Source organism: Saccostrea echinata, unplaced genomic scaffold (assembly GCF_033153115.1).
Source record: "Saccostrea echinata isolate AGI-Se365-2 ecotype Australia unplaced genomic scaffold, CSIRO_AGI_Sech_v1 ptg000012l, whole genome shotgun sequence".
Lineage (NCBI taxonomy): Eukaryota > Metazoa > Mollusca > Bivalvia > Ostreida > Ostreidae > Saccostrea > Saccostrea echinata.
In genome coordinates this window covers 20,758,418-20,782,426 of record NW_026889761.1, presented here as the reverse complement: position 1 = coordinate 20,782,426, position 24,009 = coordinate 20,758,418, and the positions used below count along the sequence as shown (strand labels likewise).

The following is a 24,009-nucleotide window of genomic DNA, read 5'->3' as shown; positions in this document are numbered from 1 at the left end:
ACATACTCTCAAATGTGTTGAAGGTATGTAATAAAACAAACTTGCTTGTATATCAATGCTTTTATAAGGTTAGAACCTCGCAACTTGTAAGAACTTGTATTCGAACCTTCTCTAGGGCATTTATACATTAAATATGGTCAATGATCAATTTAATGCTATTTTTGGAATGATCAATTTACGTATAGTAGACATTATTATGGGGGGATGATTCAATCAGTATTTTCGAAAATGAAAGTTTATTTTAAAATGTGCAATTGTTTATTAAGAGTTTGGTCGTTTTTAAATTTATATATTTAGATTTATTTGTACATACTACATCAAGCCATATTTTTTGTACATGCATAGTAAATTGAAGCAGATAATCATATTGACCTTTGGTCCCAGTGTATTTCATTTTTTAAACATTAGTTTGTGTCATTCATTGTCATTAAGGAGAGGACGTCTAAGTTTTTAGAACTTATGTCAGATTCCTTTAACATCTTAACAATAAAATATATTCAAACCAAATATGTTCAAATCAAGACTTGGCAGATTTTCTTTTTCATTTCTTTAAAAATATTTTCACCATTGCTTTGAACATATTTATACAGATTAACGACTTTTGGCATAAAATTTTGGAATACTGGTAATCTTAAGGGGCAGGAAACGGCTCCTTGCTGAAATCTCCTCCTCAGGGTCAACCACAGACATCCTGTTCATAATGGCTAAATCCGGGATATTACATGTAAATCTGACAAGACAAAAGTAATACTGGAATCCTCCTTAAATAAAACGTGGCTTAAATGAAACTTGTAGAAATTATTCATTTAAACTACCTGAGAGGCTTTTAGCCAACTTTAGGCATGTGCTTAAAAATGATTTTTTTTCTCCGATAAAAAGATTTACAGTATATAAAAAGTGCTCGTTTTACTTCTGACTGAATTTTGATATTACTGTAATAAATTAATTGGCATTTCGAAATTAGATAATTGTCAAGAAGATGCCAGACACTGTACACGAAGATATGGAAATTTAAAAAAAAAAAACAGCTATTAAATTATATCTCAAGAAATCCCAGTATTCGTAGTGCTTGACCGGTCAAAATTTATCGAAGCGTGGGACCGGTGCAAAACTGGTAAATTTGTTTTTAAAAAAATCTTAAGACCCCGTGGTATCATGTTGGGTAAAAATCATTGGTCCCATGCTTTCTATCTTGCAAAAAAGTTGGTGTCCCCTGCCAGTTACACGTATAATGTATAAACTTCAACTTCTACCACACAGTTTATGCAATCCATTCTAATTGACAATTTACAACTGTCAAACTTTTAAAAGCTTCAAAGAGCATTAATGATCTCATAAAGTCTCATATATGTTCGTATATGCATTAAAAATATACATGTATGTAGATTATAGATATATACTGTATAATAAATAGATACATGTAATTACAATATTCATTATCCAACACAAATATGGTCCTATATAAAGGGGATCTTGAAAATAATCTCTAAGTAGTACATTACATAAACATGAAAGACATGGGGTCAAGCATGTAAACAAAGATAAATTGCCTAATAATAACTAGCTATAGTATATGTATTAAACAAAGACAATTTTATTCTTTATTTCGTTTTGAATTATCAAGGGAGTGCAATATACAGTCATATGCAATAGAAGATGCCAATGATAGTTTTATATACTGATAATATTAAATAGATAAATTGTGAATTTTTTTGTGTTAGTTTCTTTTCAAGATTGTAGTAGTTTTGAATATTTTTCTTTTCTTACATTCACTTTTTTTTCATTAAGAAAAGATGATGCCCCATGCTAATTTAAAATGTAAAAAATTTTTTTTTTAAAAATTAAAAAAAAAAAATGCCCATTACTTGAAGACATGAAAAAAGTCCTTACCCCCATGCATTTTGTACCGGTTCCATGCTTCTATAAATTTTGACTAGTCCCTAAATACTGTCGTTTACTGATTTTTATTTGAAAATTAAAATAAGTACACGACTATATATAGTCGTGTACTTATTTTAATTTTCAAATAAAAATCAGTAAACGACAATACTGCCCAATCCAAAACAGATTTTGTAGAATAAATGTTGTTCAAATTATTGTGAGGACAAATAAAGCATTTTTTAATCGCAAGCCATAAACCCACAGTAAGAATTGTTTCGTCAAAAATAATTACATTGGCAACAAAAGAAGGATTTAAACATATTTTCTAAAAATAAATGGCTAGATTTTTAAAAGTCCGAAAAGATCAAACGATGTTATTTTAGTGCCTTAGTCTATACTTCTGGAAAGGTCAGACGAAATGTTTTTTACTGCTGTAGTCTACATGTCATCAAATTTTACTATTTGACTAATTTTGACAAATTTTATTATCAAAGACTCAAATAGTAAAAGATGACCCGTATGTGTAGAAAACTATACAAGCTCAATGAGATCTCGTTGTGCACAACATCAGATAAAAATAAAATATCCATATTTTGTTTGATTTGAACTAAAAAAATGATCAGATTTCACATACAGCAGCAAATAACATACATATTTACCACCTATATTTCCTACAACTGTAAATTAATCCAGGTTAAAGCTGGCGTGTGACCTTTGTTAGGTATCACATAAGTTTTGCTAATATTATCATATCGATTCAGCTTTCTTGTTTTTCTTTGAACAAGATATTTCTATAGTTCTTGATCATAAACAAATCACTGACTAGCTAGGCTTTTAGGATTTTATGGTTTATGGTTAACAGTTAATGGAAGAATTGTTTTTTTTTCTACACACAGGTACATAACTCTTTAGAACATGTACTTAGGTTATGGTACTTAGTGTACTCTAGCAAACGAAATAGATTTTTCCATAACTGCATGATTAACCTTCATCATGAATCTCTAACTTCATTTCATAAAAAGACGCCTTGCAGTCACACAAGGTGCCCAACGATATAGTCACAAAAAATAAACAATTTTCGCTGTTACGCTTGAATCTATTTACATTATCCCGTCTACTGAAAATGATCAGGCTACACACAAGGAAATTTTAAACTTCAGTTATAAAAATAAAAATATATTTATATAAATATACATAAAAATTAAAACCAGTGAAATGTTCTATCGAAAACATAATCAGCTATCAAATACCTATCAGACAGCGTTACCTGTTTTGAAAAAAAGTGAATTTAGAATAAGTGTGATGTGTTGCTGATAATATTGATTGGGAAAATAACATTGTATTCAAATTATGTGGGAAATAAAGACTGGTATATGACGTACGTGTATACACAAAAAAAATGTCATATCTACTGTTAATGAAATAGCTAGAGTTAACATGACACCAGTTCTCCCTGGTAAATACCAAATGCATTCCATGTCCTTCATCATAATAAATAAGCATCACGATGCGATGTAAGAGAAATTATCGTCTTAGCATTATTGTAAAATATGTTCAGCAATGAAACAAAGGATTATAATATTTTAATACTAACCAGATGATTTGTGAACAATCCGGAAAGGCGTTAAGGCTTTGCAGCCAATGATCTAAAATGGCTACTATTTCCCAATGCACTCTTTCCGACTGTGTAGTCACGCGTGACTATTTGTCTTTGTACCCATTTAAAGGACCTGGTGGTTTTATATACATAGTTTGTTAACGAATGTAAATTTACTTCGTTAAAAGAATTACTGTCTGTTCGAAATATTTCTGTAGATCAGAGGTTGATTGCGAATAGAAAAAAAATCTCATACTATATAAGAAATAAAGGAAAATATATGACATAGAGCAATACGTGGCAAATAAATTTTGTTTTATATCAGGTTAAGTGCTCTATTCCTAAAATAAATATAGAATTTAATAAAAACAAAACATTATTACTATACAAAAAAATTTATAAAAATAAATAGTTTACAATGAAATCAACCGCATGAATATTTTTTTAAATTTCAAACCGATGTCATCTTTTTTATTCTGTTTTATAAATGTGATTTTTGTGTCTTTTAAACAGAGATTAATATTTATAGGCGTTGTTGTTGTAAAATCCATGCATTTATTATTATTATTATTAGTAGTAGTATTAGTATTATTTTTTCTGTGAACTATGTGAAGATTTAATTTTTGTTCTTTTTTCGCGGATCAGATGTCCAAGCAGAAAATAAACCGGGTGGTATGGGTTAATCTGAATGATAACGACAATCCTGAAGCCTTGCTATATAATAAATGCAAGCTCCAAATTTCCTCTTATGCATATGCACTTTAATTAGTAGATAAAAATATTTCTACTATAGTTACGCATATAGTATCATAATGTTAGTAATATTTATATCCACCAGTTAAGATGTAGAATGTCTATTGTACAAGCTTATAGAGGATGAAAATTGAATAGGGGAATGGTTCTAGAAACAAGTTGTCCAGATTCCAAAAAAGTTCATATCTATTATGGAACCCTCTTAATTTTAAGGCTACATTACAGTTATAGATACCAATATTAACATATAATATTAGGACCATGTCATTATTTGTTATTACAGTTTATATTAGTAAGAAGACGTCATGATGAAAGTTTTAAATTTCAAAATAAATGAGATATATTTAATTAAACCTATTTTCAATAGTCCTAGAAACTTTTCTTAAGGTTTTTGTCAGAAACACGTGCATAGGTCCACGTCGTGCAGATGTAAATAGTACAGTATTTTGGAATTATACCTTATACAAAATATTTTATTATAATAAAAAAATTTGAATAATGAAATTAACCAATTTTTTTTTCAAAACGCTCATAAATATCGTTATCTATAAAATCAATGTACGAATCTTTTCCGAGCATACATGATAATGAAAGTAAAAATTCAAGTGAGAATTAAGATACCGCATCGATTTGTAAACTTTTGCAAATATTGTATATTTTAAAACTTCATGTTTAACTGTGACGATTTAAATGTGTAATTTACATGTAGGGAGAGGGCGTAATAAGTTTTCAGAACTTGTGCCCAATCCCATTGTATTTATAAATTACAATAAAATATGTTCAAACCAAGATACCTCTCACAAAAATCTGAATAAGAACCGGTTCAATAAATATCATAGATATTCAAGATCTTAAACATGGAATGCACTGTAGATAGAACTGAAATAAGCTTAATGACAGCTGAAAGACCACATTCAGACAATATCGATTTCCATCCACGTGGTGTAATTTAATTCACGTCGCTTGTTACCTGAAGCCTAGAGCTCATAAACCCGTTAACAAAGGTTGCCAGGAGTAACTAAGGTAGACTCCATACAAGTGGGTAGTGTGTGTGTGTGTGTGTGTGTTTTCATTGACCGTAACAATTTCTCTAAATTATTCAAATGAATGGTTGTTACGCCTGATTGATTTGCCAGGTGAACAAGATCAAGACGTCAAAAAATCGACACGTCTGGGTAACATCAGATATATCTTTATCTCTGCTTGAAATCGACTTAAAATCGTCTGGTCAAATATTGTGTTTCAAGGATTTCAACATTGAAATAGACATGGATGTTCTCTGGTGAAATATTTAGCGGTACAGAGTTGTTTTAAATCAACTTGTCTGAAAGTCAAAACGTCCCAAATGCGCTTGTGGGCTACGATTGTAGAATTAAAGTTAAGAGTTCTTAATTTGCATTTCTTGTGAAAATGAAATTAACGAGAAAAACCCATAATTTTATTGGGTTTGTAGAAAAAAAATCTCCATAAATTGTGAAATCATTTCACCCCACCTTTTTTTGGAATTTTCAAACTGAAAGAACAGTTACGTTTTAAGCTCTATGAAATTGTTGTTATGACTGCAGACTGCTCCACTAGATACATTGTACAGACTCCATATACCTCATACAAGATACTAATTAATGCCTTACATATCCCATGAAATTAAGTTCCCTTTACACGAAGATGTTCTTTGTCTTCTTGCAACATATATATATTTTTTTGTTTGAACATATTTTATTGTATAATATATACAAAAGGATTGGATATAAGTTCTTTCAACTTAATAGAACGGATCCTTTCCTTGTTATACAAGCACAATGAAAACTATATGATTGTCATAACAAATAAATTGAAATTATTTACAATTACGTTATACATGTACGTGTAATGTAATATATGTAAGAATTATAGAGACAAATGCTCTGAGCAATCTACTAGAGCTCTAATGTTACACATATACTGATTACAATGTTTGTTGAACAAGAGAATTACACATGTTTGTTAAGGATTTTTAAGCTTTCATTCTGTATGTACATATTGAAATCAAAGACACATGTTTTGAATTAAAATCCACATGTATCTGATTCTCAAATAATTTTTTTAACACAGCAGAAAATTTGAATTTGAATATTGTTTATTAAGTCATTTCTTGAGCGTTCATAATTTTTGCATGCAAAGAAAAAAAAAGATGTATGTCTTCAGTTTGGTCACAAGTACATTTAGGGAGAAGATATTATATTTTCTCCGATATAGGTCGTTATTTTGAATATAATTATGTCTTTATTTAGTGTGAATTACATTTCCATATGAAAAAAAATAAGAAGGTGGTTTAGAAGAAGGTATAGATATTTATTTTTAATTGATTGATGAACTTTAATTCTCTTACTCTTAGATTGAGAAAATTCCAGTTAGTAGGATTTTTTTTTAAAGATTTCAAGTCTACATTTTGAAATTGTGTAGTTTTTTAGCTGTATTATGAATATGTTATGATGAAATATTCCCTCGAGTATTTGGGGAAAATCTGTTTTAAGTCATCAGGGACATTGTCTTTATGTATTTGAAACATTGTAGTTAATATTGCTTTCTTTCTTCTCTCTAGTAACATCTATGTCTTTATACTGGTACAAAATTTGAATCAATTGTAAATGACAGCTGGTAAAATTTCACAACAAATCAGATGGACAATTATCAATGCATCAATAAACATTGTAAAATATTTCATAAATAAATCGGAAGAAAGTCTTATCTCTCTCTCTCTCTCTCTCTCTCTCTCTCTCACATTATAACAATTTTACATTTTGTGACGTACCAGAAAATTTGTTACCTGGGACAATCTTAACCCTTTTATGCTGCAAATAATGATTGCTATATTTCACTACGTTAGTTATGTCCATCTTTTTTTTTTTTATATACATAATGACTGAACTGATTCCTAAATTTGAAATACCGGTATAAGGCGCTTTCATATAGACTTAATTTTCCTGTTTGTGGTTGTGTCAAACAATTGTCAATGGACAGGATGTAAAACCACAACATCCTTAAAGATGAAATTGCCACTGGACACGAACAAACACAAGTCAAGTTGAACTTTGAATCGCATTACTTTTAAAACTCTATAGAAATCCAAGTCTCCAAAATTTCGTTAAATGTTAAGAATCTAAAAATCACTGCTGCAATTTTTTTTTGTTTTATAATTTTTTTTTTTTTTTATATTTTCTGGAGATTGGAATGAAAAAAAAGAGATAGTTTCGGCTGTAGTATTTTCACTTTTATTGATGAATTAATTCAATCTAACAAATACTTAGTATTTAAAAAGTTAATTATTCTTTCAAACAAGCATATAGCCGTATCATTCAATATGTCTCAAAATACATGCTATATACTCTTTAAAAGACCACAAGCGTTATTGGTATTATGCATAAAATATCCATGGTAACCAGTCATTCTACAAAATTGTGATCAATTAACATTTTTGTGTCGTTTAAAAATTTATCGCTGTAATATCATATTTATAATTCTAAGACTTAACCATCGTCGCAAACCACGGCCAAAATGTACGATTCTCTCCCATGCGGACTCCGGACCGTGGCTTGAGACGATGAGACTTAACATGCATATAAAGTTTTGTGAATTATATATATTGTTTAAGCTCTTGAACATAATATATAGTGTTTAAAAACTTGTTCCATCTCAAATCTTAATGTCTCTTCACTCATTTACACATTTCAAGACGAAATTTTCAATTGTATTGGTGTGCCGAAGGAATTGAATGGAATATTAAAGAAGTGTTTTTCCCCTATAAAAAAAAAGAAATCAATCTCGCAAAGAAATGCATAGATCTTGTTTCATATAAAATCATAACTAATTGATTTCCTAACGTTTTTGTTTTAAATTGCACACAAACCTTGTTGATCTATGGACATTTTCACAAAATATCTTAACGACTAGGACTAAAATTTTCATTTCTCCAATAAATATCTTAGATATACATGTAGTATGTAAAAAGACGTCTTTATTGCGTAAAAATATGTTGTGTATAATCCTGTACAGAAAAAAAAATATTTATAAAAAAAAAAAAAAAAACAGTCAAATTTTTATATTAGTCGATTTTTTGTGTGAAAAGGACCACTACTGATGAACTGGAACTTACCTGAAAGTGACTTGGAACCTAATATAATCGATTTTAATTCAGGAATGTTTTTGCATTTATGTATAAAACGGTTTTATTATTTTGGGAGCGAAAAACTGAACACATTTGATTACGATCTTAAATAAAACCTAAATTATATATTTCAGAGAACTTCAACTTTTATTGTTGAAAATTAACTTCTGTAAAGATTAACTTTCGTGATACTTTCCCCGAAGTTTTACTTGATACCAGGTTTGTGCAAGACTAAAAAAATGTTATTTCCTTCTATACTCAACATCCGAAAAATCGAAAAATAGCTCAAATTCAGGTTTGTTAAAAAAAATAACGAGTCCTGTTTAAGCATTAACTTCCGTAACATTGCCTTATGACCGTGGGTATATCGAAATTAGTGTAAAAAGATAACGATTTAAGATTTGTGGCTATTTTTTATAAGTGCATAGGTATGTCTAAAATTGTCTTTTAGAGATTTATTTTGTTCAAGTGGCCATTTGGGACATTTTATATTATTTATCATATATTATATATATTATGTTATGTTATATACCCCGAAATGGTCCTTTTATCGTAGAATGACTGAATGTATGGGAAAATCTCATGAAATAAAACTTATATCACTTTTGCCAAACATTCAGCAAGTCGTCCATATTTTTTTTTAATGCTTATAAAAATATTAAATATCAACTTTAATGTATTTGAGATTCTGAGTTTACTACATGTATCCTCAACAGTCAGTGGCCTTATTTTGCACATGGACTACCGTCTGGTAATTTTTCATGGGACTTGCACCACATTTCGTTACGTACAAAGACAACATCTAACGCATATCCATCTTTAAAATTCCCATCGTTAGAGAGCTGAGAATGTTCACTGTAACCACCAATATTTTGGAAATATTTTCTTAATGCATTCAAATTTTCTAAAGCTTTGTCCACAACAACTTTTTGTCCGTCCCACACTCTATACTCAATCGCCCAAACATCAACAGTAAAACGCTTTGATTTTAGTCCTTCTTTTAAAGACTCCAGAATCGCCATTTCTGCGCCTTCAACGTCTAGTGAATAAAAATCAATATGGTTGACTTTAATTGTATTCAACGCATCTTCCAGGCTAAAACAGGGGACAGTAATTTTATTTTGTTTGTTCAACATTTTGATATGATGTTGGTCAATGTGCTCCTCCACACCACCTACCCCGTCACCTTTAATAAAGGACACCGTCTTCTGTGTGTTAGACAGACACGCGCACATTCTCCAGGCATGGCGCTTCAGCTGATCTATACGTCGACAGAGATCCGGATTAGCTTCAATAAGAAGACCCGTCCAGCTGTGTTTTCTCTCCAGCCACAGCGTATTGGATAAGAACTGTCCATCGTGCGCACCAATGTCAACGAAAAATCCTCCATCTTTTTTAACAATGTCATACACAAGTTTGTCTTGTTGAGCCTGAGAGTACATTTTGTCTACATTCTCTACTATTTTGTAAGGGTGTGGGGCCATGAGATAGTCGTTTATGTGATACACTTTCTCCTTTCCTGGACAGCTTGTCCCGTTTGGAAAACTTTCTCGGGTTTTACACCACGTTGCTGTGCGAACAAATACTACATCCAAAGCATACCCATCCTTATTATTTTCATCCGTTGATAACTGTGAATGTTCAAAATATCCTCCAATGTCTTTAAAGTAGTTTCTTAAGGCCATCAAATTCTTCACAGATTCCTCAACTACTATCTTTTGACCATCCCATACTCTATATTCAATGGACCAAACGTCCACTGTAAAGGCACCAGACTTTAGCCCAGTCTTCAAGGATTCTAGAACAGCCATTTCTGCTCCTTCAACATCTAGTGAATAAAAATCAATATGATGGATTCCAATAGCATCCAAAATCTGCTCCAAACTGAAGCAAGGTACTGTTATTTTGTTTTTCTGGTCTAGCATTTTCATGTGGTGCTCATCGATGTGGCTTACGATACCACCTACACCACCTCCTTTGATGAATGAAACACTTTTCTGAGTTTTTGATAAACAGGCACACAGTCTCCACGCGTTTCGTTTTAATTTATCTATTTTTTCACAGAGTTCAGGATTAGCCTCTATCAGAAGTCCTGTCCAGTCATGTCGTCTCTCCAACCAAAGAGTGTTCGACAAAAACTCTCCATCGTGAGCACCAATATCGAGGAAAAATCCTCCCTCTTTTTTAAGAATTTCGTAAACTACTTCATCTTGTTTAACCTGTGAGTAGCGTTTGTCCTTGTTTTCTACATTATCCACCCCTCCTTGCGGATGTAACAAAAACTGTTTGGCCACTTTTCTTGGCACTTCAAATTCAACAACAGACTTCTTTGAAACGTTCGAATTGAAAACGTGGCTAGTGAAAATCCATGTGATTAAACCAATAAAAGCCAAGACAAGGCATATTGTGTTTGATCGCCAATGCCTCCTCATTCTAAATCTGAAAGAAAAAAAAAATACATGTAGTCAAGTCACTTGATGCAAATTTACGAATATTTAGATCTTTCTCGCATGTTTCAACTTGTGTTCGAGGTGTGCTTGTATTTCCATTTTTAACAATTTTTTTTATTCTGAATTGGAATAATCCCTTTGGGCTCTAGAAAATGATGGTATAGAAGTAAGGCGTATGAAGAGGCTGTAATAATGTCATTTTTTTTTTTACATGCTAGTAAGTGCTTTAACTGTACAATATTTCTGTCCAACAAAAACATTTTACTTGGCTAACCCCCCCCCTTTCCCCTTAATGTTTACATGTTTATAAATCCATTGTAACATTTAATTCTCGGGACATAGCTATAGGAGGGTCATCGTGAATTAATAAGGAGGAATTACAAAGTATGCACGCGCCATTTTTACTCTGAAAGGAGAAATCTATTACTAGTATATCTATTTAAAGAATTTAAACGGCAACTGGATTTAAGATCTCTATGCACTTTTAAATGTAAATATATTTGTATGCGTATAAATACTTTCAATTTCATCAGACCGTGTCAAAACAATAAAGATATAATCTTTTCTACATTTTAAGGAGGTCACCAACAGTACTCTGTAATCGGGTGATATGGTGCGTAACAGCGTATATTTCGTTAAAAAAACCCCCAAAAACTGGCAGATAGATGTACTTTGCCACCGTAGCTAATAAATATTAGTATGATTATATAAATTGAAAAGAAAAAAAAAACCCCAAAAAACTCTGATCTCATCGAGACAAAGAGTAAATATGCAGTTTGGCAAACCTGTAAGATCTAGTCGTAAACCGAAGCTTTAATGTTTAAGTATAAGAGGACAACACCCCTTACAGAAATTCATTCAGGTACTTAATATCATTTAAAGAAAGATTTCACCCCACATGAAAGCATAGTCGTCTAACAAGTTTCACTTATTTGTCGAAGCGGTATTACACAGGAACCCTTGACCAGGGGTTTCACCCCCCAATTTAGGCTCATTTAGAGTCTTAATTTTTGTAATATATGTTTTTTTTATGTGCTTTTTTGTGAACTGATGGGCTGTATTACCCAAAGTTATATTCTGAATAAACTTGACTACATTGACATGTGTGTCGTTAACAGCGGGTTGCCACAAACTTGAAAGAGGGGAGTCAACCAAGAAGATGGGTCTCCCACATTCCGGTTTGGCGGTAAAGCGAAATTTTTCAACCAGATATATATATGGTTAAAAGGTTTTTAACAATCCTAAAGATCACAACTTTGACCAAAAAGTGGCGGGGGAAGGGGGGCAGATAGTTGACAATAGTATCTTCCAGCTTAGTGGCAAAGACCTCTGACAAGCAAAGCCAAGCTAAAAAGCCATTTTATGCAAATTTCCTACATTTCAGGATGTATTTACTATAAAAAAAAAAAAAAAAAGGTACGAGAATACTCTTGCACACCTTCTATCCTCCCGTAACTACGTCTATGGATACCAAAAAAAAAATTGTAATGCGTCCATCCTTTGTTGTAAATGTAAGCTGTCTTTGGTCGATTTTAGAAAAAACAAGACAGATTTCCAGGAGCTCATTGTAACAAAAATAACCTGGGAACATATCAGAATCTTAATTATGTAGACAATTTTTGCAAACTTCTTCATGGCTTCAAGTTTGCATTTGCACGCACTATTTTTTTTTAGGATTTTACTAATACTGCACGCATTTTTTTAGCTGCAGTCTTTAAAAGTTCTTTCTCTCTCTCTCTTCATGATATTTTTTCTCTTCATTTATCCTTCCTCCATCCCGATTTTTTTTCCAAGATCGCATGCATAAGCTGATATATAATTATTTTTTCTTCCATTTATAGATTTTCCCTTGATATTTATTTAGTTTTCCATAAACCATTTTCTTTAAAACTTTTAGCATTATAAATGTCTTATATAAAATTAAGTCTAGAATCTTATTTGAAATTTATTAATTTTGTGACACCGTACAGGTACGGTTTAGAAAACCATACCGGTTTTGTAAACGCGAAACTGATTGTGAATTGTCATGTACTCATAAAAATTTATTATTTCACTTGCCCATAAAACTTTATAACTGGTAAAATAAAGATTTCTTTAAATGATTTATGATTCGCAAATTTAGGAGAACATCTTTAAGTGGAAATGTGTACGAGTTGTAAAACAACCTGGAAAACTGGGAAAGGAGATGGGCGAACATGCAAGACGTGCAAAACGCCTATGATGCGACTAATAAGTGAAAATTTGAATCTCAATTATAACATAAATTTGTGAAGAATTGAATTTCATTTAAAAGTTTATAAAACAATTGTTTTGTTATTTCATTTAACATTTATGTACACTTTATGTAGAATCTCCGTCATATGCAACAGTTTCCCAATGATTAACATTATTTGTATATGAAATAGCACACACACACTAAAGAGGGCAAAAATGATATTTTCTTCATACTATTACACATTTTCCCCATTTGATTAGATCTCCATTTTTTTTTTCTAAACTTTCTATTCTAAGTATGAGTAAAAATACACATTTTTCGGTTAAAAGAAACATGAAGCAAAGATCAACTATACCTTCGAAATACTACATGCGTATCTTTCAGAGACATATGTCACAAATATGACTTAAGGATAGATGATACAAAAAAAGGATGAATGGACTGATGTCTAAATTTGGACCTATTTTGGTTGAAAATAATGAAAATATAAAATTTCTAAAATATTAAGAATTGAAAACTTTCTATTTCAGATGTTTAAAATTATACTAGTACTTTTCTGCAATCATCATTATAAATCTACACAACTTTTTAACACTCGTCTTATCATCTGTCCTTAAATGCCGCTATTTGTTATAAGCGATATAGCGCTAGCATGTTAATCTCAAAGAAAAAATATGATACTCAGGGTTTTTATTGCTTGCAATTGGGTTCGAATCCTAAGAATACCACAATTGTTTTAATCGTAAAATGATTTTTGCCGCAAGAATTTTCCACAGAAAAGGTTTGTTTGTTATAATTTCATACTTTCAATAACAAGAGCTTTAGTTTAAATACAGTCAAACCTCGTTATCTCATACTCTATCGGACCGAAAAAAAACCTCGAGATATCAAGGGTAACATACTAAAGGTTTATGTGGTTGGGACTTCCAAATCACTTTGACATATCCATGGTATTCGAGATATTGGTGTTCGAGATACCGAAGTTCAATCGTACTAAATTCATGAATTGAATATGATTTTTATACTTTTGAAGCTAAAAGCATTTTTCATGCCTTGTTCGCCCATCTATTTTAGGATTTTAAGAAAATGTTAAAGGTTCTAATCCAGGAATTCCCCTTCAAATGGGGGAAAGATGCATAGTATAAATAGGGTACATGTAGACAATGCATTAGCAATTCATGTAGTGATATGCTATATTTGAGTTGAAATTTGGTTAAAATATACGAGTTATTGATGCTTTAGATGTGGGGAAAACTCTCGGCTCTCCTTGGTACAGGTACATGTATTGCTAACGGTCCGAGAAAAAAAATAATTATAACATAATATTTGTTTTTTTTATTACGCTAAAAGAACTTAATGTAAATGCATAACCTCACCTTGACTGGATATAGATATATTTCCTTAAATTAATATACTCGGTCATCCTCCAAAATAGGAATGGTAAAATTCCAAACAGAAAAAAATAGGTCTAAGGGGTAGGTGCTTAGGGTTTCTATATTACGTGTTCGTACTCCATTGTATGTTAGTACTCTATTAAACCTCTTTGTAAATATTGTTATGAGGATCTAGTATTTTTTGTGGTTTGACGCTAAGTTTAGTACAACCAATAGGAAAAAAAATATAAATTCTATTATCAGAGCATTTAACAGTAAAAATAACAAAACGAAATAAAGGATATTCGAATAAATTCCAGTACGAATCTCATCTAATCCAAATTTCATCTCTATACTATCAAAACGCACTAAATTCGAAGTTACTTTAAATCATTTTATCTTTATTTCCCCCAGTGATCTTGTGCAAATGTAGTCACTTGGGCTTTATATTATCCAAAAATTGAAGGTTCAAACGGAAAAAAAATAAGACTTCTAGCTGTGTTACTGTACGGTGTTAAAGCCTCCTTATTGTCTTGTTTCAATGTATGGGGAAACTATCAGGTATCCTTCATTATAACTGCATGTAAATCTGCTTCATTTCAGGTATTAAAAAAGTCTGGTTTATATGATGATATAATTTAAACGTTTAGAATATATATGACTTATCAAACCATACACAATTGTTAAATTTAAGGAGAGGAACCAGTAAGTTGTAAGAACTTGTTTCCGATCCATTTGCTTATGTCAATAAAATATGTTCAAAACAAAACAAACCATACACGTATAGTTTATGAGTTAAACAGGAAAATTACCTACTATCACGGCAATACATCCCTTCACTTTAAATTGTACGTAGTCATTATATACCGGACCGGTTATTGAAGTTTGGCTGTTCCGATTTACTCCCTAGCTATGTTCCATGTGTTTCCTGTTAGAACAACATGTTTTCTTTAACCGTACTTTTTAAAACCAATATTTAGATTTTTCTCAGAATAAAAAAAAGAATTGCATGTTCTTTTTGTCCATTCTCATTCATTCAAAGCATTTATAAGATTAGTATATTGATTGATTAGTATAATGATGTTCATTGCTATAAGATTATGGTATAGAGACACTTAGCATATAAACAATCGTAGTTAAGAAATCATGGACACTTGTTAAGTTTTCCTGACCATTCACGTTTGCATTCGTCCTGACTAGCGAGTTAAAAATGCCAGCATGTCGGGTGGGAGTGGGGGCGGGGCATGTGCTGGGATTTTATAAACCAAGGCAGCCATGAACATATTTTCTCTCTCATTTCTTATGTTTCTGCTACTAGTCCAGCCTGTGAAATCATCTCCCAGTGTTTCAATACAGGTGTCCACTCCAATATGCATTTCAACAATACTGAAGTTTAATTTGCATGTAATAATGCGTTCACTTTCGATACTTCGGTCATGATACAGTTGTTCAATTTACAATATTTTACTGTCCACTTCGACATTTCTATTAATCAATTGATGATTTACAAGCACAGTGACACATGTAATTTACTATGGCGTGAAACCACTAGGTAGTACAGATTTGACATTTTATTACACTTGGCCACCATTGTGCAATAATACGTAACTATGTCCAAGGTCGTTATACATGGAAGAAACTTAAGAACCGGTGGTGAAGGCAATGTCTCACATATGTACCTTATACATTTACACGATACCTTTAAATCTAACAATATAGTTTCAATGGACGTTCTGAACCGTGAATTTGAACTTAAACAAAGTGCAATAAAAAATTCTGAAGTTCTATTCATACCTTTGTTCACGATAATAATTAAAAAAACATCTAAAATTGTCATACATATTTATAGCATTCTCCTGCTCAATGCCTTTACAAAAACACATTGTCTTTACAAAGGAATATCTGCAATTTGCAATAAATACTTTTTCACAAAACGGTGACTCTACTTGACAGAGAAAAAACACTGGGAAATCTGCAAAATGTTGCAGCGTAGGATCATCTTACACGCCTATTCCCTTTACCCTACGTTCCGCGACAGATTGCAATATCAAAATTTTGAGAAGAATCGCTAGAAATATAAGCGACAACTTGGAGATTCTCTTAAGTACATTTTTACATTTTACTATTATTCTTAGTCTTTTTGCATACATCTACTTGATATGACATTAAAATGGAGTTAATTCACAATAATAAATATAAAGAGATACTGACCAGATCGTTACATCCGGGTAGGACTGATATACCTTGATCTATATCATATTGATTTGTTCATACACCGGCGAGTCACGGATGAGTGAAGCCAGCGGCCATTATAAGATTTTACCTTACAAAGCAGAGGAATTATGAAACATTAATCAATACAAGATGTTCTCAGCATGATCTCTACTTATTAATTTCAATGCACTAATTATGATATTATTCAAAATAATTTGAGTGATATATCTTTGATGAATTATGCTAATTAGAAAGAGACTCGGGAAGCTGCGTGGTTCAATTTATTTTGCAATACATATATACATGTATATTCTTGACATGAAAACCTGGAAAATCAATGCTTGTGCCACATGAAATAACTGTAAAGCTATCTCTGCATTTATTATTTTCTTTTAAATATATATGCATGTCAAAGCAGATCTAGCAGGAAGTCGGGTGGGTGTTAAATTCAATTACACATACCGAAAACCCGTAAGGGTTTCCGGTGTAATTATATTTAAATCATAGAACAGGTGTAAATAACAAAGAAAATGACCTCCTTATAAAATTTAATTTAAAATATGTACATCCCCTATAAACCGTTTTTCTGTCTAAAAAGAAATAAAACACTGATTTGAGTTAAATTTAGGGTAAATGAACAAGATACTCATATGCGTAGGCAATGCTCAGCAAAGAACGATAACTCAAAAGACATGATAAGCAGTTTTGTTAAAATTTTAAAGTTATGAACAGGACGAATTAATGTTTTTTATTTTTTTATTTTTTTTTTTAAATTTATCATTGGCATATTGGCAATAATAGTTCATTCAAAGGTATTGTGTATAAACTTTTAAAATCAAATTTTGAATATGAAAAGTATTTTGCCCCTAAAACTTAATAGTTTTACAAAATTTATGAAAGTCCAACTTCAAATTTACGTCTACCAGTTGAGCTGGGAGATGGTCGGGTATACCGTTATCCACACTTTGTAAATCTCGGCATATAGCTGACGAAATTCATTATATACTGTAGAATTAATGCAGTGCATTGTCAAATATTATGTCGGAATATTTTAACGAACATTATTTTGTTAGGCCAAATTTAAAGTCATATATGACGTATCTGAGCTAAAAAGTAAGAATACGAGATTGAGTATAGGCATGCATGATATATGTTATGTATTCATATTATAATTTTCACCGATTTTGAACTCGAACAACCTCTTGTTTCCAGGGTTCTCCACAAAGAGTTTTACCATGGCGGCCCGCCATGGTTAAATTTATATGCGCCATGGTTAAACGAGCTGCGCCGTGGTTAAAATCGCCGACCGCCATGATTAAATTTTTATTGCATTTCAGTATTGACACTTAATTTTTAATGACCTGAGTAGTTAATTGTGTTTTTACGACTGGCATGCACATCGACAGAAAGCGGACTGTGCTAAACAAACACGGTCGTTGATCAGCGAATATACCGTGAAGCGTGGCGATTGAGAGTCAATCAGCTGATGATCAATATCTTGAGAGTTAATTTTAATTTCCTGTACACATGTAATTTCGTAGAACTCCAATGTGTTCATTATATAATAACAGATTTACAAAAGATAAGACATAGCAATCAGTAACGCAACGATGTCTAATTTAATCGACAGGCATTCGAATCAAGTTCCTGTGGCAAAAAAAAAAAAAAAAAAAAAAAAAAAAAAAAAAAAAAAAAAATCACCTTTTCAAAATTTCCTATCCCTTTGTATTTAATTAATTCCTCTTGCTCTGCATTTAATTAATTCCTCATGCTCAATTCTTTAATATTAATTACACAATCTGTATGAAAAAAAGGACATGAACGCCAATCATTCTTTTTTAGAGTTACCTCCCGTTTTTATGAAAAGTCGCGTGGCGCTATTTTTAGCACTGGAGCACATGGAGAAGTAAACAATGGAGGAATATCGACGGAAAGTGCAGTGTAGACAAAAAGTTCAGAAAGAGCAGAACAGAAAAAGCAATATTATAGTTTCAATGTATGTCAAATTTATGCTCCTGGTTATATGAAGTTTTGATACTTATAACATCAGAAAGTTTTCAGAGACCATGCAGTTAAAAGCTAAGGCAATGTTAAGATGTTGGTGTTCGTACGTGTGTTCGTTTATGTGTCTGTAAACCTTTTCCCTTCTTCAAAATACTACTCCCTAATCAGTTTTGGTCCTATTTAAATAAAACTTGTCATGTAACAGGCAGGATCAATTCTATATACATGTGTATTAGTCTTTGAATAAAATTCGACGGACATTGTTGCAATGGTTTATATATTAAAATAAAATCAAGATGTGTTTGTGAAACACTGATGCCCCCGCTTGGCAACTTTTAGCAAAGGTCAAACTTTCTCAAATTCAAAACAAATATGTTGGTACCCAAAGTAAGGTCTTGTCTCGAGGAATATACACGTGAAATATGAAAGCCCTTGAAGCAACCATTGAAAAGATATGGAAAAAGCTTTTAGTTTTTCAAAAGGAAGTCAATATCAAGGTCAAGGTCAAATGGTCAAAGTTAAAGGTGACAAAGGAAAGGCTTTCTCACAAGAAGTACACATGTAAATAGAAAAGCCCTAGCAACAACCGTTCAAAAGTTATGGCCAAGGTTAAAGTTTTTCAAAAGTAGGTCAAACTCCAAGGTCAAGGTCAAAGGGTCAAAGTTGTTGGTATCCAAAGTAAGGTCTTGTCACAAGGATTACATATGTGAAGTATGAATTCCTTAGCACCAACTGTTCAAAAGTAATAGCCAAGGTAAAAGTTTTCAAAACGTAGACCCTGTTAAACTCAATGGTCAAAGTTTTTGGGCTATAATTGTTGGTATCCAAAGGAAGGTCTTGTCACAAGGAATACACATCTGAAGCATGAAAGCCCTAGTACCAACTGTTCAGAAATTATGGCCAAGGATGAAGTTTTCCAGAAGAAGGTCAAACTCCAAAGTCAAGGTCAAAGTTGTTGGTATCCGAAGGAAGGTCTTGTCACAAGGATTACACGTGAAGTATGAAAGCTCTAGCACCAACCGTTCAAAGGTTATAGCCAATGTTAACGTTTTTTAAAAGTGGAATAAACGAAAAGGTAAAGGTCAAAAGGTCAAAAATATTTATACCCATGGAAAGGTCTCGTCCCGATAAATACACATGTGAAATAAGAATGCCCTAGCATTAAGTCTTCAAAAGTTATGACCAAGGTTAAAGTTGAGAACATTTTTGCAAAAGTCGGTCAAACCCCAAAGTCAAAGTCAAAAAGTCAAATATGATGGTATCCAAATAAAGATCTTGTCACAAGGAATACACATGTGAAATACGACAGCCATAGCTTCAACTAGTCGAAAGTTATGGGCAAGGTTAAAGTTTTTGAATTACACGAAAAATTAGAGAGGTCAGAAACCGTGTTCTTTCTAGACTTTCCGTGTAATTCCAGGATGCCTCTACATTTTACATAGTAAAAAATCGTCACTTCCGTTGCTTTCTGTTTCAGTGCTAGGTATCGAGGATGTTTCAGTTAACTGCATGTTTTATACGGCAACTTCAAATCGGCAGACAATTGAAAAGCATCATTCAATCATTTTTTTAAGCTAGATCTCACCAAACAACGGTAGGAAAAGTGTAGATATTGATAAAAATCAAGTGTGAACTGAGGCACGCCCCTGAAATCCAAGATAGCAGCTGTCGTACCTTAAATCATTTTATATACAGTAATATGATATTTTAAAACGTGTTAATTTAAGCGATTTTTGATTTTTATTTTGATAAGTGTATTCAGACACACCTAGAAAAACGCATAATGCACATAATACACCATCCTGAAACCAAGTGCCTATTTGTCTACCCAGTATATTCATTTCTTTCTCTTTTTTTTGTAGAATTTAGTATTTAAATTCCCATGGGTACCAATTGCGACCCGTTATAAGCAGACCTATTTTTGTATTCATATGAAGCAGAATTTATTCAAAATCTTATACATGATTAAAAAATCTCCTGTGGCCTTCAACTCGACATTTAGATATATCGACGACGTATTATCAATTGCATGTAACAATAGTTATTTCCATTCATATGTCGATATTATATATCCCAGTGAGCTTAAAATAAAAGATACCACAGAGTCTGACACATCTGTTTCATATTGGGATATTTTACTAGAAAAAGACGTTAATGGTAATCTAACAACAAAGCTTTATGATAAACGTTATGATTTTAACATTTCAATCGTCAACCTACCCTTATCACCTGCATATGGTGTATATATCTCTCAATTGATTCGATACGCAAGAGCATGCTCTACGTATGAACAACTTCTTAAACGTGGTAAGTTATTGACAAACAAGTTGATGAAACAAGAAAATCAACAGTCTCGTTTAATGTTTATTTGACAGATTCAGCGTTTAAATTCAAATATTTACATTTCCAACTGTTTCTCTCTTTGATAATTCTTTGAAAGTGAATGCGTTAATTTCTTGATATTTACAACTGAATGTAGATTTCATACAAAATGAAAGATCAAGTGCCTAATATGCTTGTCAATTTCTGGTTATCACTGTGTCTGAAGTAGTTGGCCGAACTATGGAAATTAAAATGGAATGCGTCGTGTATTCAATTCTATACCCATCTATCTATCTCTCGGTACTATTCGTCCTCTGAATATAGTACCTTTAATAGGATGCACAGCTGGTTAAAAGATAAAAGTAGGAGATAGTTGAAAATTTCAATAGAATAAAAAGGAAAACAATTTTCTAATATTAGTGATTACGGAAGTTTAGGAAAACAGTATTCACAATTAAAAGAGGTAAAAGGACTCTTATGTAACGATTCAGTTTGCCCACCTCCAGTTTGAATTGTTCAATATCAGGAGGTAAGACAACACTGTCTGGCGATCTCTTCCATTGAACTATAGTAAGTGAAAAAAAATTACATGTAAACATTTTGGTTTGAATCTGACGAAAGGTGAGGAAATGATATAATGACCGAGTAGTCCTGCTGGGGGAAATAAGTTGAACTGAAGGGATGGCTCCTAGACCATGTACGTTCTTGTACTTCAATACAAGCCTGGCACCAGTCCTCTTTAATTGCAAACTGCGCCAACCATGCAAAGGTAGCTAGGTAGCAAACTTGATATTCTACTGTAGTCTGATCTTGCAGTTCTGCCCTGTACTGCCTCAAATTGGTTGGTATATGTACCTACGTAGGGTCTCAAACGCTGAAAGCTGTAGATGCACCTCAGCCTTGTATGCTGCTAATCGAAGCTGGCGGCTCCTAGTTGGAATGTTTCTTTGTAGTAAGCCAAATGAGCTATAATTATTGGCTTTGCTTGTAACCCGGCTGATGTGCTGACTCCAACTCAAGCTATCCGATATATCGACACCCAGATACCGAGCTGATGTGTAGTCTCTAATATCTTATCATGCAATATTTAGTCGATCTGGATGTTGATACATGGATAACCTGACACTTACCTTTTTTCAGCTCTTCCATGTCTTTTTTATTTAAATATTTTGAATTTCCAACGTTTCGGTTTGAGCATCACTGAAGAGACATAATTTGTCGAGATGCGCATCTGGTGCATCAAAATTGGTACCGTATATGATTTACATTATGACTCCTGAGTAGAGGCCTCTGCTGGTGGACTGTTAGTCCCCGAGGGTCTCTACAGCTCAGTTACCTAGTACTTCGATACTAGCTTGAAAATACGGGATATATATTTAATTGCTGTCGTAAAATTCAGAAATTTATTTCAAAATTATGATTTATCTCCCTCATGAAAAGCTCTGATCCGACGTATTTGGCTCCAGTCTTTGGCACCTTTTTTCATCTCTTCCAAGTCTTTTTTATTGAAGTATTTTGGATTTCCAACGTTTCTGCTTGAGCATCACTGAAGAGACATAATTTGTCGAAATGCGCATCTGGTGCATCAAAATTGGTTCCGTATATAATTTACTTAAGTGAATTGAATTCCATATCCCACAGGGTCTCCTAATCTCTAGTTGCTTGAGATCTTCTTGGAGCATTGATTTCTATAATGATGTAGATGACAGTATCGTCTGCGAAGAGCCTAACTTAAAACTTTACATGCTCCGGCAAATCATTAATTAATATATGCAAGGAATAGAATAGGACCAAGGACTGAACCCCGGGTGTAACATGGATTTTTGCAGAAAACTTGCTCTGGCAGGATCAAGTCGGTTTGTTTACCGTGCTGGATGTTCCTGGCAAGTTCATCTACTAGCATTACCAGTTGGGTCTCACAACTACATCGCTCCCTAAATCCATGTTGGAGATCTTATAAAATGTTGTTCTATATAAATGCCTTGCCAGGTTGGATGCAATAATGTGCTACATAGTACTTATATAATACTTTAAATGTTATCTTTCATTTTATTTCACATTTGAATGTGAATATACAGAGGATATTCAATGTTATGTAGTTGGATATGGAATTTATTTCACGAGTGGGACAGGATTATATGATATTTTCACGAGTGCGAAGCACGAGTGAAAATATCAGAAAATCCTGTCTCACGAGTGAAATAAATTTCATATCCAACTACAAAACATTGAATTTTCTATTTATTACATTTTCTTTGATTTTCCTTTTGCCTCTGTCTTTTCTTAACGCAATGTAATAGGCTGTGACGTCATAGTTGAGCAATTGAGACGTCATGGCTTAGCAGTTGTGAGATGAAAACATTGTTACATGGATTTTAGCAACAATTTGAGAAGAAATTGGCAGTTTTAGTCAATGTCAAGATGGTTTAGTTACCATCTCAATCTTATTACAGGCCAGAAATTATATTTTACTTACTTTGATATCCTTTCACACTGTGAGAGAATATCACTTTGGTATCCTTTCACACTGTGGGAGAATATCACTTTTATTCATTGAATAAATCACAGTATTTCATTGTTGAAAATGTAATAAAATGGGATCACTGTTTAGTTTGTTGGGTATGCCACGGACATTAAGGACAGTTGGAAACGTGGGTTACTTTATGCATATCGGGTTTCGCCGTAAGGAAAACTGCCAGCATTTTAAATCTATTGTTATGATTTGTTAATGAAAGGTTTAGAATTAATCTTTTGTTTAGAAATAAATAATGGCAACAAAGTATTTTTGCTAACTTTGCACATGTAATGTAGACCTATATCGGGCTGTCACAATTATTGTAACATATGTCTTTTCAAAGTTAAACAAAGTGCTTGAAAGAAACCTTTGATACATGTATCTAGGTGACTTTGTCTAATTTTTTGTCAAATCAAAATAGAGGCTTGAAATTAATAACCAAAAAAACTAAGCTTAAATAAATATAGTTAGTTTTCAACCATTCTTATAACAACAAAGGTCATATGTATTGATTTATTAATTAATGGTGCCCTAGGTTTTG

At 32.4% G+C, this 24,009-nt stretch overlaps 1 protein-coding gene across 1 annotated transcript; it reads right to left on the bottom strand.

Annotated features, from left to right (window-relative positions):
- Window positions 1-8,908: 8,908 nt before the first annotated feature.
- On the bottom strand, window positions 8,909-10,807 carry LOC133185516 (uncharacterized). Its single transcript, XM_061320793.1, has one exon. It carries the CDS (start codon window positions 10,805-10,807, stop codon window positions 9,101-9,103), a length of 1,707 nt encoding a protein of 568 aa, XP_061176777.1. The 3' UTR covers window positions 8,909-9,100.
- Between the last annotated feature and the right edge of the window lie 13,202 nt (window positions 10,808-24,009).